Here is a 14,771-nt window from a genome sequence, read left to right as displayed (position 1 = left end):
CCACACGCCTAAAAACAGAAAAAAAAATCCTCGAATGCAAGTCAAAACTGCTCGCAACGCGCCCCCTGAAAACTCCCCGTTGGAGGAAATAATATACTCCCGATGATCCCTCTGAAAACTCCCATTGTAGGTGGCAGTAAAATAAAACTCCCATATGCTACTGAAAAAACTACTGAAATATTGAGAGCAAGGCGGTACTCCCATTGGAAGGAGTTTTCAGAACTCCGAATTGGTACTGAGTTATACGACAAACCCTTTACTCCTATTTCGGCTGTTTTCGTCTGTCGACAAAATAGGTTTTTCGACCGTCTGCTAGCGTATTTGGCTCCTTTTAAGTGCGAATGCACTTCTTAAGCGACCCTGAATCACGCGTCCACCGCCGTCCATCCGTCCGCACCACATACCCACTTAGGGCGATTGGCCAAGAAGAGTTCCTAATTTCTTTAGCACATACCCACTTAGGGCGATTGGCCAAGTAATCTGAATCACGCGTCCACCGCCGTCCGTCCGTCCGCACCACATACCCACTTAGAGCGATTGGCCAAGAAGAGTTCCTAATTTCTTTAGCACATACCCACTTAGGGCGATTGGCCAAGAATCGGGCGTGAGAAGGGCTAATGCACCCGCTTAAAGGAGTACTGACACCAAATTTCAAAGCTGAGATCCGCTCCAGCAATCAAGTACAACGACAACACAAATAGGTGTCTGTGCATGGCACATACCCACGTGGGGGATTGGCCAGGAATCGGGCGTGAGAAGGGCTAATGCACCCGCTTAAAGGAGTACTGACACGAAATTTCAAAGCTGATATCCGCTCTAGCAATCAAGTACAACGACAACACAAATAGGTGTCTGTGAATAAATGCATCTTTCTTTCTTTGTAGTTGTGTGTGTGTGTGTGATCTCTCTTTCGCGAACAATACCGAACCGCGCAAATTCAACTCCTGCATTCGCACTTTCACATTCTTCCCCTCGGGGAAATGCGGGGAAATTTTTTTACCACGAGTCGACATCACCCGTTCCGTTTTGCGTAGCATATCTGGCGCCGTCGATCCGAGATCAGCTTGGGCGTCCAAATGGGCCACCATTTTCCATGGTCTAAAATCGTTTTTATTTGTCCAATAAACAGGTAAGAACTGTCGTTGTTTGCGGTGTGAAAGAGAAGAGAACACAAAATGCGGACTATGTGTGAAGTTTGAGCGCGAGTTGAGCGAAAGTTCACCCAGGAAATTTCTTTGAAGCCTTCCATTTATTGTTGTAGCACACTTTGCATGCATGCATGCATGCATGCATGCATACATACATACATACATACATACATACATACATACATACATACATACATACATACATACATACATACATACATACATACATACATACATATATGCATGCATATATGTATATATGCAAACATACATGCATAAATGCATACATACATACATACATACATACATACATACATACATACATACATACATACATACATACATACATACATACTTAAAACTGTAAACAAAAAAAAGCAGAATACAGCTCCCCAACTTCAACAAACAAAAGCGTTGCCGATACGTCCAAAATATTAAAGACTAGCGGAAAATGCATTCTTCGGCCAGGTCTCACATCCGGTCCTACTAATAACAGCGTCAACACCTCTCATACAAGGATGTAACTGAATTTCCTCGCAGAATGAGAGTACGGGTTTTTTTGAAAAGCAAGACCTACCATGTCAGCCCGCACGCCCTTCGTGCGTCAAGCACTTCCACGCCAAACGCCGATGAATCTAAGGTCGTAGATTTGAATATAAAATGAATATCAACGGAAATATTGACGGCCACAAAGCAGTCAGGGTTGGCAAAAAATCTAACCCTACAGCAGACTCGTATTAAGATTTAAACTGTACCATTGTTGATTCAAAACAACAATAACGCTCATCACAATATCAACAACGTGGTTGTTACAATTCTCTTATTTAAACAATCCTCAGATGCGTTATAAGACAATTAGCCGCTACGATTACTCTAACAATACGATGTGTCATTTACATTTATGTTGCGCTGCTGAGCACGAGGTCGCGGGTTCGATTCCCGGCCGCGGCGGCCGCTTTTCTGATGGAGGCGAAAAGCAAAAACGCCCGTGTGTACGACATTTCGGCGCACGTTAAAGATCCCCAGGTGGTCAAAATTAATCCGGAGCCCTCCACTACGGCGCGCCTCATCGCCTGCGTTGCGTCGGCGCGTTAAACCCCACAATCAATCAATCAATCATTTACATTTATTATTTAAGTAGGTCTCAGCGAACTTGTATATATTGAATAGTCCCCCTCTGCTGTCAATTAATAGGTTACAACTGGAGGGAAATGGGCAAAGGCATGTTAGTCCGCTGGAACAAAAGTAAAAAGTAGTATTTTAAAAATTCATTTAGCTAATTAGCTAGGAAGTATTCTCAATCGAAAATTACAAATACACATTTATCGCTTTGTGCACTCCTCCGAAAGCGTCCCGCTTACCAATACAGGTCTTGTCATACACCTTCACAGACTTTTACGCCACCGACGTTGATTTGCCCCGTTTTCTTGCTGTTTCCACATTAGCTCGTTCACACAAGTGCGGGTGGTTTGGTTATGTATAAACACTGCGCTTTTCGGCAAATCACATATATCCTAGACCTGCAAAAAGATTACCACTGCGAAAAACATATCCGTTCCGACCGGAAAGACATTTTGACGCTACAATGTGCCCATGTGGTTTTAGATGTACCCCGTATTGAGATATGTGCCGCGATAAACCTCCAAACAAAAAACAAGAATACTTTCTGTAATTGCATTTACATCATTCAGCATTTTGAAATGATGTGTTCTTAGCGCATGAAACGTTCTGGCAGCCAAAAAGTACACAAAATAAAATGCGTGCGCATATTCACTGGTTCTGATTGATTGCCAATGTTAGTAGAACATGCAGGTGTAGTATTGATTTTTTCCTCCCATACTGTAAGCATTACAGTCCGTACTAATATAAAAATGATGCAAGTGCAGCGAGCCTGTTGGATAAGATAAAGATGGTTACGGCAGAAGTGCGATGTACCAATTGTGCTTCCTAGCATACTGAAAAACGTGTCTGTTCTGTGGCAACGTTAGATAGAACTTCGCCTAGCATTTACTAAACAGCAACGACGCATTTTTGAGGCACATAGCTTCCTTTCGCACAGTCATCGCAATAGCCCGTTTGTTTGGAAGTGAATAACATGCAGACTGAAGAAAATATACATAGTGGCATTTCGCGAGCCCCGGCAATATTGCTAAAGCTCTAACTCCGACTTTCAATGTTTTCATAAATTATAAAAAGTGTTGGGTTGAATAATTGCATGACTATGATGAAATCAACGATGAAAGAAAATCCTTGTCAATAAAAGAATATTGTTTATTCAAAAACTACAAAAACAAACACAGGCAAAGCCAGCGCAGTTGAAATACTTATTGCAGGGCGTTGTGCTCTGGAGATCCCCTATAAGATCGCAAAATGTGGGACCTCCTGTTGTTATGTTATTGACGTTCCGCCCCCCCCCCCCTCCCAGGGTATCATTGCCTCTCGTTTAATAAAATGTTTCACTCATCTTCGCCATCGTCTTCGGTGGTCCGTTTTTACACCATCCCACAGTCCATGCACATACCCACATGGGGAATAGCAGCTATGTCGTGAAGGCGCTGATGCACACGCGACATTATCTTTTTATTTCACATTTGTCCTGAAATGTAGTGTTTCCTTGTTAGAGCATAACTGAAAAAAAGTAACGAACCATTTCCCTCCGAAAACAGGGGTGCAGGCAAAGCTTGACCTCTATAGAAACAAAATTACCAAAATAGGAACGCAATGTCCGCCAAACGATAACTTCTGCCATACTCAATGCGCAATGATCGAGGTAAAAACTCAAAACCTACAGTAGACAAAAACAGAACCCTTTCATATCGCCGAGCTTTACCCGATTGCAAATGTTGGGTGTCGGTTATTACACAATATATCACTGCGATAATTGGGAAGGTTTCGTTATTTAACAGTTGCCCGGTCTTCCACCGAGCGAACCATGCACGGCCTACCAATACCACGCTAGAAGGTGAACTTATAGAAAAGAGTGAGCGACCGCACCTGCAATGCAGCATGATGCCACGGACGGCGCGATACAGCACTACACTTTTGCGCACGTGCCCGCACCAGCTTGTAACAGTGAGCATCAGCTACGCCCGATGACCGCGTGAATAATGTTGCAAAGCTAACATACCATCACCCCGAGTGGGTACGTGCCAACCATTTCAAGGGCATTATCAGCTTGTAGTCGTCGTAATTACTGCACGTAGATAAACATGGCTTCGCCTCATGGCGTCTCGGTGTACGCCAACACCGACGGCACAAGTCAGCGAATACAAGCTTCGCTTGGAAAATTGTCACGCAGGATCTGTTTTTTGGTTGTGCATTTCGGATAGGGTACCGATCAGGCACAGTGTGACTCGGGTTTGCTGATGTTACCATTTCGCGCCAAGCATGACGACAGTAATCAGGGGTTTCCAAGCAAGGCGTTGTTTACGACGAAGGAATACCGCTCGTGAAAACCCCTCTATATCAATGCGGAACAGGACATCCGGGCAGTCGTTCCACGCGGAACAAGGGTTGAGAAAAATACTGAATCGAGCACATCATAATCAGAGCCACGTCAAAGCGTCTAAATAGCGCAGGAAAAGTTACGCTCCAGAGAAATCCTAGTATGCGCCGTGTTGTATTTTACTTTAAATTTTCTAGGGCACATAGGAAACGTAGGGCAAATATGTATTAACCGAAACCACAGACGACCAATAAAAAGGGGATGAAGAAGATTTAACTTCATTGGGTCCAAGCCCCCGGTCATTAATGGCTGCCTGGTTCACGAGTCTCTGGGCTGTGACGGCCAAGCAGGCTCGGTTCACCAGCGGAAGCTGTGCGTTAAGATCCAACCTGGCCATTATTTATGTCCACTGCTTGGTGTATTCGTGTGACAAAATCTGAACTTATCGTCTAAGACAAGCTTTTTTTAATAAAAATCTTATCGAATAAAGGCGAGAACTGTGAGAAGAAGGGAGAGAATCGAGCGGTAACTTCCGAATGGTTTTATTCCAACAACCCGTACATATGAAATCTGAAACCATGGTCTCACTTCCCCTGACTCTGACTGGTATATCCGGCATGTTGAAGCCATACGGAGACATTGAACTCCTTTTTGGTCGAAATTAGCGACGGCACACTCATGCACACTTAGCCAGGTCTAATATTACAATATGCCGCAATTTTCTTCCTTCATTTTGCAAGCAGTGGTACAAAGCCGCAGTAGTGGCAGTGAACAGACGCAGGCCAACCCCAGTAGTACCAAATATTTATTCTATGTTGTACGAACTGGTGGTTACGACATCGGCCACATTGGTCTATACAATGCTTTCCAAATGCCAGTGGAACATCATACAAAACAGCGACGGCGAACTCTATAAAATGGAATGTCATGTTTGCTTTTCACACACAGAAACGGAGCTTTGTTTGTGTAGTTGATTCAGTTTGTTAGGCGCACTTCGAGAAAGCGTACATTTACCCGAACGGCAATCTTATTAGACGGTGAGATGTATTGTCGAAGTACCGAATGGCTGATACTTCTTTCTCTTAACCATCGTGCCGCCTTCACTTTACATCTGTAAACTTTTCGGTCGCTGCAAGCTCACTGCTCTTTGAAGCTACTTTACATAGTCTCCAGACGCTATGAAGCACCTTTGTTCTCTTTCAGCGCGGTATAACCGTTATTTAGATATAGCTTCGTATTTCTTCATATTGAATATTTTCACGTTTTCCCCAGAACCTACTTCTTGCGAGAACTCATTACAAGCTGCCTGTCTGTATTCAACTGATTTCATATTTATATATCAGTGAACAAATTCTTTGTCATTCTCGCAAGGGGTGCTCGCATGCAGTATTGTACGAACACTTAAACTGATAAAATAAGTGAGCAAGAAATAAAAGACCTCATAAATTTGACAAAATAAAACAGGAAATAAAATTTCTTAGAGATAAAATAACATAAATAGCCAAATAAGTGTTATTTTTCAGTTGGATAATCGTGGTCTGCCCACTAATTTGCCTGTATATTTGTCATAAATACGTTGCATATCTGTCAGTTCGTCATAAACATTTGTTATCATTAATTATTTTGGTAGAGAGATTCAAAGTATACCTGCTATTGGAAAATTTTACGAACAAAATGTTTAGTCACGTCGCTTTTTTGAGAGGTTTCTATACAACTTGAACAGCTTAGCTCTCGTTAGTACGCTAGAACATTTGTGACCAAGTAACGACCAAACATTGTGTAATAGAAAGTGTAGTTTAAGAATCGGAACAAGAGTTTGTGCATTGTTACTAATAGGCGACAGACTCCCACAGGTACAATGGCTGTGTGCTATAACAAAGTATTATTCCAGTACGCCCTGGTGCTCTATTTTGGCCCAATCCGATCATAACTTCTTAACAGAGCCAATATCTATCCGAACGCTAAAAAAATGGACTGTAGTGAGTTGTGTTCTGTATTTCCCGCCATTGCCGTTCTTCCTCGTGTTTCCCCGTTCCACAGGAAATGAGTGCGCTCGTAAAACAAAGAAATCACGGACAAGATGAGCCGCTATTTCTGCTTAGTTCCTGCGCGATATTCTTGGCGGAAAGAGTTCAGCCAATTTTGGAGAGGGGATGAAAGGCTCGTAAAGTTAGACATACATCCTCATGGACATTCCTCATCAACAGGTTCCGCGTCTCTCTCGTTATAAATATTCGACTCGTGGCCAGTGGCATCTATCGAAGGTAATCGAAACTATTCTGAGTACTCGCCACTTCGGGAAGTATTCATCATGAAGGGGATCGTGCTAGGCATTCTCCTCGTCATTGTGCCCTGCATCGTTCATGGTAAGATAAACTCATGTTTAAAAAGTATTTTTACCCGGAAACGTGTTCTCCTACATGTGATTCTTGATGAAAGCATGTCAATGAGGTTAAACATGCAGCACAGTTTGAATCGTGACGAGTCGTTTATCATTGGCCGGTAAACAGCATTAACCAAAATCTACGATGATTTGCGAGAACAATACTGGTGAGAACAAAGCGTAAAAATGTGCAGTCACCTTCGTTCTTATGTTATTGTAAGCGTAAGAGTTATCCTCGTGCTTATTGCATCTTTATTAGAAAAGTGCAATAAATTATTGCCACTCTTGAACCCAAAATCACTCTCAGAAAGTGTTCCTTGCAACCGACAAAGAGGCGCCGTTTGTTTGTCTCTTCAGACCCTTTCGTGGCTCGTGTATACATTTGAAATGTAAGAAGGACAATGGCTCTAAAAAGCAAAATAAGGAAAGATACTCCAAACTATCTTCCTACATGTCAATCTCTACAAAAATATTCTGGAAATCGAATTATGTTTTGGAGACGTAGCATAAACACCCCTACGTAAAACTAGATATATTCTCTCTGCGTCTCTCCGGAATAAAAACCTTGGCTCCATCTCTTTCATTCGGTGACGCTTTCGGCCGCGATGATTCCTGGGTGGGTTTAGTGTGTTAAAGGAAAAGCTGATGAGGCTAGGCAAAACAGGATTCCAGTGGTCTAACGTGCGCAGAAAACTCTTCCGGGGCGACCTCAAGGGTGTGCGCGAAGAAACCAGGTTAGAGAGGAGCTAGGAGAAAGGGCAGAAAAATTCGCTGGGTTTATGAATGACATAGCTATAGCTAGACAGTCGTATCTATCGATTCTGGAAAGCGGAAACGGCGCATGGGAGGGCCTGAAACAGTCGAGAAGAGCGCGCGCAAAGCAAGCTACTGGAATGAATCACTGCTCTGACAACGGGTGGCCGGGGTGAGGTCGTGCGTGCGGAGCAGCGTCAACGGGGTAATGGCAAGCACAGTCTCCACGTTACTTAGAAATGGGTAGGCCACGCGACAGACATACTACCGAAGAGCTGGAAGTAACGACATCCCGAGAAGGAACAGGAACGAGCTGGCCAAGGTCATGCCGATGTTGCAACCTATTACAGATCCTTTATCCAGCCATCTGTACAGAGTGCTTGGGCGCGTATAATGTACCTATTCGAGTCTCTCACCGATGAACACCGGCGCTCAGAACAACGTGCCAGAGCAGCGCCACTGTGCCCACTGCGCAGGCGCGGCACACGCTGCTGATGTTCACTGTTCTGTGTGATGTACAAATGTTTATTCGTGTAAGCTTCGCACGGATACGAGTGTTTTGGAGCGTCTAGACAAGTATTTTGTGTTTATAAGAAACCCCTAGAGCAGGCCAGTATTATCAAGACTTGCAAAAAATAAAAAGGAGATTTATTTTTTGCCCTTTACAATAGACAGTAACACGCCAACTTCAGAGTAGAACAAAATATTCGCGTTAAAAAATAAATTACTGTATACTAGAAGATACGAGTGGAACACAAATAAATAAATAGAGACAAAGTCACATCGAGAAATGAGTAACACCAAACTCAAACCAAACATCAGTCACTGGAACGCACATGGACTATGCCAGAAATATGTGCAGTTACCAGCCGCTCTGTGGGGTTGCACTACTGAAGCCGAGGATTATTGTTCGATGATGGCCACGGCGGGCGGTTTTCTGATGGAGACAAAAAGCGAAAATGCCCGTGTGTACGAGATTTCGGCGCACGTTAAAGATCCCTCGATGGTCAAAATTAGTCCGGAGTCCTCCACTACGGCACGCTTCATCACCTGCGTTGTGTCGGATCGTTAAACTCTGCAATCAATGAAAGATATTTCCCTGCACGCTAACGACCGCCAGGTGGTAAAAATCTCTCCATCACGGCGCGGCTTAGTCATAGCAGCTTTGGTACGTTGAAACTTCCCTCCCAAATTTTTTATGAAGCTCCAAAAAAGAAAAAAAAGTCCACCACATATGCATCTATTATCATTCATTAGCGGAAATTCCAAAGAAAATGTCTAGACGATCTCAAGGGGGAGTTAGATTTGTGCCGTGATTAATACATGTGGTTTCTTAAAACAGAAATCAAATGGCAAATCAGCCCCATATTTTGAGAGTGCCATTAATACCATCTTTGTAACAGAGTTTATAAGAATGCTGCGACTCGGCACAGGAGAACAAATCATCTGCGTAAAAGCAACGTCATTCATATGCCATGTCTCCAATGCAGAAAATGCCCAAGAACGCTAAAACGAAAAAAAAGCAGGGCATTCTGACACGAAAAAAAAGTTAGCTCCGATCCACGCTGTGATGGTTCCAAAGCAAAGCTGTAAACAAAACCCTCATCAATTGCCTATGCGACGTCACTTGAATTCACACATGTGGGTCTAAAAAGCGTGACTCCAGAGATTTTGCCAGCCGTTACCTAGGATTCATGGGGCCGGCGTGCCGAGCGCAGCAGCATCAGCCATCCGCCACGCTCTAGCCGGGCCGTACGTCTCCAGAAAGAAAACAGAGAAAAGCTTCTTTGAAAGGGTGAGAAGGAGGGCGGCGCGCGCGGCTAGTGCATCATCTCTCTCACTACCGCCCCATCACTCTTGTTTCATGTGTCGCCTCCAAAAAGCACCCTCCCCCTCATCAGCTGCTCAATCAAAACCAGCGTCCGTCCCCCGTCTCCACGTGTGGACGTAGCTTAGTCGCTAAGACGAGTGTCTCTGGCTCCGCTTCTCTTCGGGCGCAGGTTCGATCCATGGCGGTGCCATAGTTTTTACTAAGCCTGGTTGGTAGTTTCTTGTTTCACACGCCACGACTAAACTGTTGGCTGGAAGACATAGCAAGCTTTGCTTTAAAAATCTAAAAATATCATGATGGCTGAAGAGAACAAAGAAATGCAACTAAAAGAATGCAAATAAGATGGCAACAATGCAAAGTGCGCAGAACCCTGCTCAAGGTGCACGTGTCTTTGCTGCCGGGTTACTTGCTATGTGGGAATATGTTCCTGGGTCGGCGTTCGTGAACGTTCCCAGAAAACCATGGGGCGATTTTCTCCACACGTGACGGGCGGCGAAGAGGGCGACGTCTGCTTGAATCAGCACATTCGCGGCGAGTTTACGGTACATTTAGAGCTTTTCTGGCGCTGGAAACTCGGGTGTATAGAGATGGCGGGGGGGATCTTCAGTTCAAGAAAACAGATAAAATAAATTTGTATAGCTACATTGTACAATCATGTGCTGTTTACAAAAAAACATGTAAACGCAACACTGCAAACGATGTGGCTGTCGCACAAAATACCAGATTTGTTTTGACTTACTTTTCTCTAGTTTGAAGCAAACTGCAGCGACTGAGATATTAATTTGTGAAAGATAAGGACATTAACTGGGATGGTTTTAGGATATAATTCCAGCCGCACATAAACATGTTCACTTTCACGCCACGACACCTGCGTCGAAGTCCGTGGCGGTTGCAGCTTTCAATCAAAATTCTCATTCCAGGCGTTGAGAAACATCACGGCGTCACCTGCTTACATCGAGTATGCACTCACCGAAGTCAGAAGTGTAGGCCAGGAAGCCTGCCTACTGTTTTTGACAAACTTCGTTGTGTAGGGAGATTGGTTGCTTTCACCGTACGACACCTTTATACGGCCACGAGTCCTACGCTGGTTGTTGTTCCGAGCGGCATTTGAGGTATCCTGCTCGCGATCCCGCACGCACATATCAAAACATTTAATCACCGTACTGCGAATGCGTGCACCACACACAGCTTCGGGAACAGTCTTCGTTGATCTTGCTGGTACATCCCTTTATTGTATGCCTTAAAAGCAGCACGGCAGTCACTTTTCAGAAAATTCACGCCAAGCCATTTTCTGTATCGAAGCTCGCAGTCTCACTGCCCGTCCACCGGGACTAGCGACCATTTTGACTACTGTCTTCTCATTTGCGTCGAGCTCTCGCGAGAGGCTGTTTTGTTACCCAGCTCCTAGACGGAGCATTTACCGGCATGACTCCCACTCCGGAGTTTTATTGCAGGTTATGTGCCTAACTCTGTTCTCGGTCAGAGCAATGCTATGTTATTTCATATTTTCACACCGCCACTTGGTCTACAGAGTGTGTAGGGGTATCCTGCTTCATACACTGCGCAGCACGGAGTAAACGTTGTACTGTTGGAGGATTTACGGAAGATTCCTCCACTGGAACTGCCGATCTGGTTTGTTTTTATTTACTGTGCTGGATTCATCCAGCTCCTCCTTGTATCCATTTCTTATTCGCGCGTCCTTACTCTTCTCCCTGTCCTACTGTCTGCACCACTCTCCATGGAAAGAACCAGCCATGGATTTGACGCTGTTACTGCGGAACCGAAAGTGGCGTTGGTTGCGCAGTACACCTTGGCTGCATTAGGCGTCAAATTCTCGCAACGAGGCGTTTTTGGGCCTTGTACGTCGAGTAAGTGAGTTTTCGCTCGGTAAACAGATGTCCGATCTGATGGGATTTGAACCCGAGACCTAAACAGTAGCAGCCCAACGTGCAACCAATGCGCTATGTACGCAAGTACTCAGAGGTACAACAAAAGCTGTCGTTGGTCCTTCATTAGTAGCCCATTCTAGCTAGGTAATTGGCCAGTAATCGGGATAGATCTTTGAAGGGCTTAATTAATGTGTCGATGCGAGATAGTTGGTACTTCATCATGGGAACAGGTTAAGCGCCAGACACTACTAGAGGAAGGAAAGCAGACAGGAAAGGGGAACACAAATGACTGAGCTTTCTTTGCCCCGAAAGCGATTACAAAGGCTGGAATAAACACCATTTAATACTAGTTGCACAACGTGTGAAAGCGATTACAGCTGCAGACCCTCCTTACTAATCGTCTAGATAATCCACCTCGCTCGAAAGAAGATCAACTGAAGGCTGGCTGACACATCGGTCCCACATCATTTTATGACGTAGGCCTCGAACACTTCTCATTCTCTTTTTTGCGGTATGAATGCAGCACTGAAGTCTATCGAACGCTGGCACACAGCCCCTTGGCTTGCATTCAGCCTTACAGTGAAGCGCCAGATTGCAAACGTACTGGCATGAAGCATGCCACTACGTTTTTTACCGGTTTGTGGCCTCAACGAACGGTTGTGTGAACATGCGGCGACGTTGAAGACGGGAACAGGGAGCAATCTGGCACTTCACTGTAAGGCTAAATGCAAGCGAAGGGGCTGCGTTCCAGCGTTCGATAGGATACGAGTGCTTCATTCATACCGCAGAAAAGGAGAACGGGAAGTGTTCGAGGCCTACGTCATAAAAAAAAAGGGGACCGATGTGGCCGCAAGCCTTCAGTTGATCTTCTTTCGAGCGAGGTGGATTATCTGCACGATTAGTAAGGGGGTACAGCAGCTGTAATCGCTTTCACACATGGTGAAACTAGTATTACATGGTGTTTTGTCGTGCCTTTGTGATCACTTTCGGAGCCAATAAAGCTCAGTTGTTAGTGTGCCAATTACCTGTCGGTTTTCCTGCCTCCAGTTGTGACTGGCGCTTAACCTATCGTGCAGGCTTCAAAATATTTACAGAACAAAGTTCTAGCATATACTTTATGCCGTGTTACACCTGAAGGTGGGAGCACGTGAGTAGAATAGGTGCGCACCAGTCGCAAAAACCGAAGGGCTAGGCTAGGGAACGTGTGGCGTGTGCCAGGCCACTCTGCTTGCTAACGTACTCCGCAACGTAAGACTAGGATAAAAAGCGAAGAAACAGGCGCGTACACAGTATAGCAGTAAATGAGCTCGTTTGAGTAACTCCTTCCAAAAGACAAACCAACGAAAGCGAAGAAGGCGATGCGTATACGATGTCGCAGTCAAGCAGTTGGTAACAAGTGTTTCCAAGCCTTCCGAGTTCAAGGACTCAGAACAAGTAAGAAGACGTAACTGTTTCCCAGAACATTTTTTTTGTATCCGGGCCCCGAAAGCCCTATTCCGCACTTGTTGCGAGAGTTTACTACGATAAAAAAGATGCATTTTATAACTATTCGCCAAATTTTAACATTTGTTTATTCATTTCTACAGAAAGCGACGCCTTTGGTTGTGTCAACATGACCAACCACGTGGGGGAGTGGACTTTTGGTGAAGACAAATACGAGTGCACGGCTCTCGTGAAGGAGAATTGCACAGACCTGAAAAACTACACTACTCAAGCCTGGCGGCCCGGCGTGCGTGTTGAAGAGAACTGCGGGATTCAGCCGTTTACTGCAATAGCCACGTTTTATAACGGAAGGTACCCTCCACCGCCCAGAAGAGATGGGCATGCTGCGATTTTCCACACCTGTAGCGAAAACGGGATTTGGGTGAGTATTGAGACGTTTATATTCATCCTTTGCAGTGCAAACTGGCGGTTGTGTATCATCACGAGAGCGGCTTCGTAAATATAAATATTGTACAGCTGCTCTTGTGAGCGCGCGAGTTGTGTTCACTTGTCTAGCGTACAAGAGGCACGACACGGATTGAAGGTATACAGCACATACGTTAATCGATACTGACAGTTGCTTTGCTGGATATCCTCGACAGCTGTAACCGTACAAAACCAACTCTGGACTGACGACAAAACTGGGCAACAGTTGCAGTTTTAACGTGTTGTGAATTATCCAGAAATGTGACTGCCGTGACTTATTTTAGATATCATGACCTCTTTGAGTTCGTGTGGTAAGTAACAGGCGTCCGGGTAATCACTGCCTCAGTAAACTAGGCCGTCACCACACGCGTCGCGTTACAGCCTGGAGGACTCAGTTTTATTGGCTTTTTACATTTGCGTGCGAATTTGGAAAAAAAGAATCTGAAAGCACCTGACCATCTAACTGTTGAGTTATATTTAATGAAATATATAATGCTATAGATTACGTTACAAATAGAGTTACTGTAACTGTACCATTGTTAAATTCAAGCATACAACAAAGTGAGGTTTGCATCATTACCTAAGTGTGTTTTTGTGTCAGTATCTTGTGTCAGTATCAGTAACTTCGAAAATTTTGCATTCCAGGTTTACGATCAGAACATCAACAAGCGAATTGGTCGGACCCACTTCCGCTTCAACGATGGCAGTCACCCGGCAAATAATGCGAGTAACTACTACGTCATCACCTTGTGAAACCACAGATTGATTGCGTTTCGAAAAGTACGGCCCAGTCGCGGAGAGCTTTTCTGAATAAATTAAACCTGTAGTCTGAATGGCATTGAACAAAATGTGTGTCTGAGTAATTATTGCATAGGTAAAGAATCAGTTAAGTGCGCTTCCAAATAACATAAAATCAGCGAAGATTGCCTCTTGTGAATCCGTGAAGTGTTCTTACCAGCTAGTCTGAGAAAAGTCACTTAACGATGCCTTACCGACGAAATAAGAAATAAAAGCTTTTCAGTCCTTCGAATAAAAACGTTGTCGCAGTATTCATACCCTAATCGAAAGAGATTTTTTTTTATCATGATAGCACATTTAAGTCGCATCACTACGCTGTCAAGATATTTGTCGAATTATTTGCAAACATTGGAAAATGTGCCATTTTTGCTCTTTTGAAAATATCATGTAGTATGTGCAACAATACAGGTTCAAAAACGTTTGTTGTGGCCTCCTTTTGAAACTGTTTTATCCCGTTCATGCTACTTACCAGTCGCATTTAAGAAATGGTTAACTTGTACCATGCCGGCGGTGTCAAATTGTTGGACGCCTCGAAACCAACTGTTACGATTTCTCTACATCGAAATGGGCTGGTCAGAAGTTGTCACACGCTTTCAGAAGAGAAGTATACCAGTTC

General features: G+C 44.3%; 1 protein-coding gene across 1 annotated transcript; it reads left to right on the top strand.

Annotated features, from left to right (window-relative positions):
- The first annotated feature begins 6,918 nt into the window (after positions 1-6,918).
- Positions 6,919-14,771, top strand: LOC144163652 (domesticated amidase effector 2-like). The gene is made up of 3 exons (XM_077694448.1): positions 6,919-6,959; positions 13,036-13,313; positions 14,003-14,771. The coding sequence occupies exons 2-3, from the start codon at positions 13,062-13,064 to the stop codon at positions 14,108-14,110; spliced, it is 360 nt and encodes a 119-aa protein (XP_077550574.1). The 5' UTR covers positions 6,919-6,959; positions 13,036-13,061; the 3' UTR covers positions 14,111-14,771.

This window comes from Haemaphysalis longicornis, unplaced genomic scaffold (genome assembly GCF_048455015.1).
Source record: "Haemaphysalis longicornis isolate Haplotype H1 unplaced genomic scaffold, Haemaphysalis longicornis Haplotype H1 scaffold_129, whole genome shotgun sequence".
Lineage (NCBI taxonomy): Eukaryota > Metazoa > Arthropoda > Arachnida > Ixodida > Ixodidae > Haemaphysalis > Haemaphysalis longicornis.
The sequence above is the reverse complement of the archived record's forward strand: the minus strand, read 5'-3'. Positions and strand labels throughout refer to the sequence as shown.

What these genes read in the sequence shown, in the direction of transcription:
- LOC144163652 (XM_077694448.1), top strand. Translation starts at nt 13,062, where the DNA reads ATGACCAACCACGTGGGGGAGTGGACTTTTGGTGAAGACAAATACGAG. An exon ending in GTAGCGAAAACGGGATTTGG is followed by an intron (nt 13,314 to 14,002) that starts GTGAGTATTGAG and finishes TTTGCATTCCAG; the next exon opens with GTTTACGATCAGAACATCAA.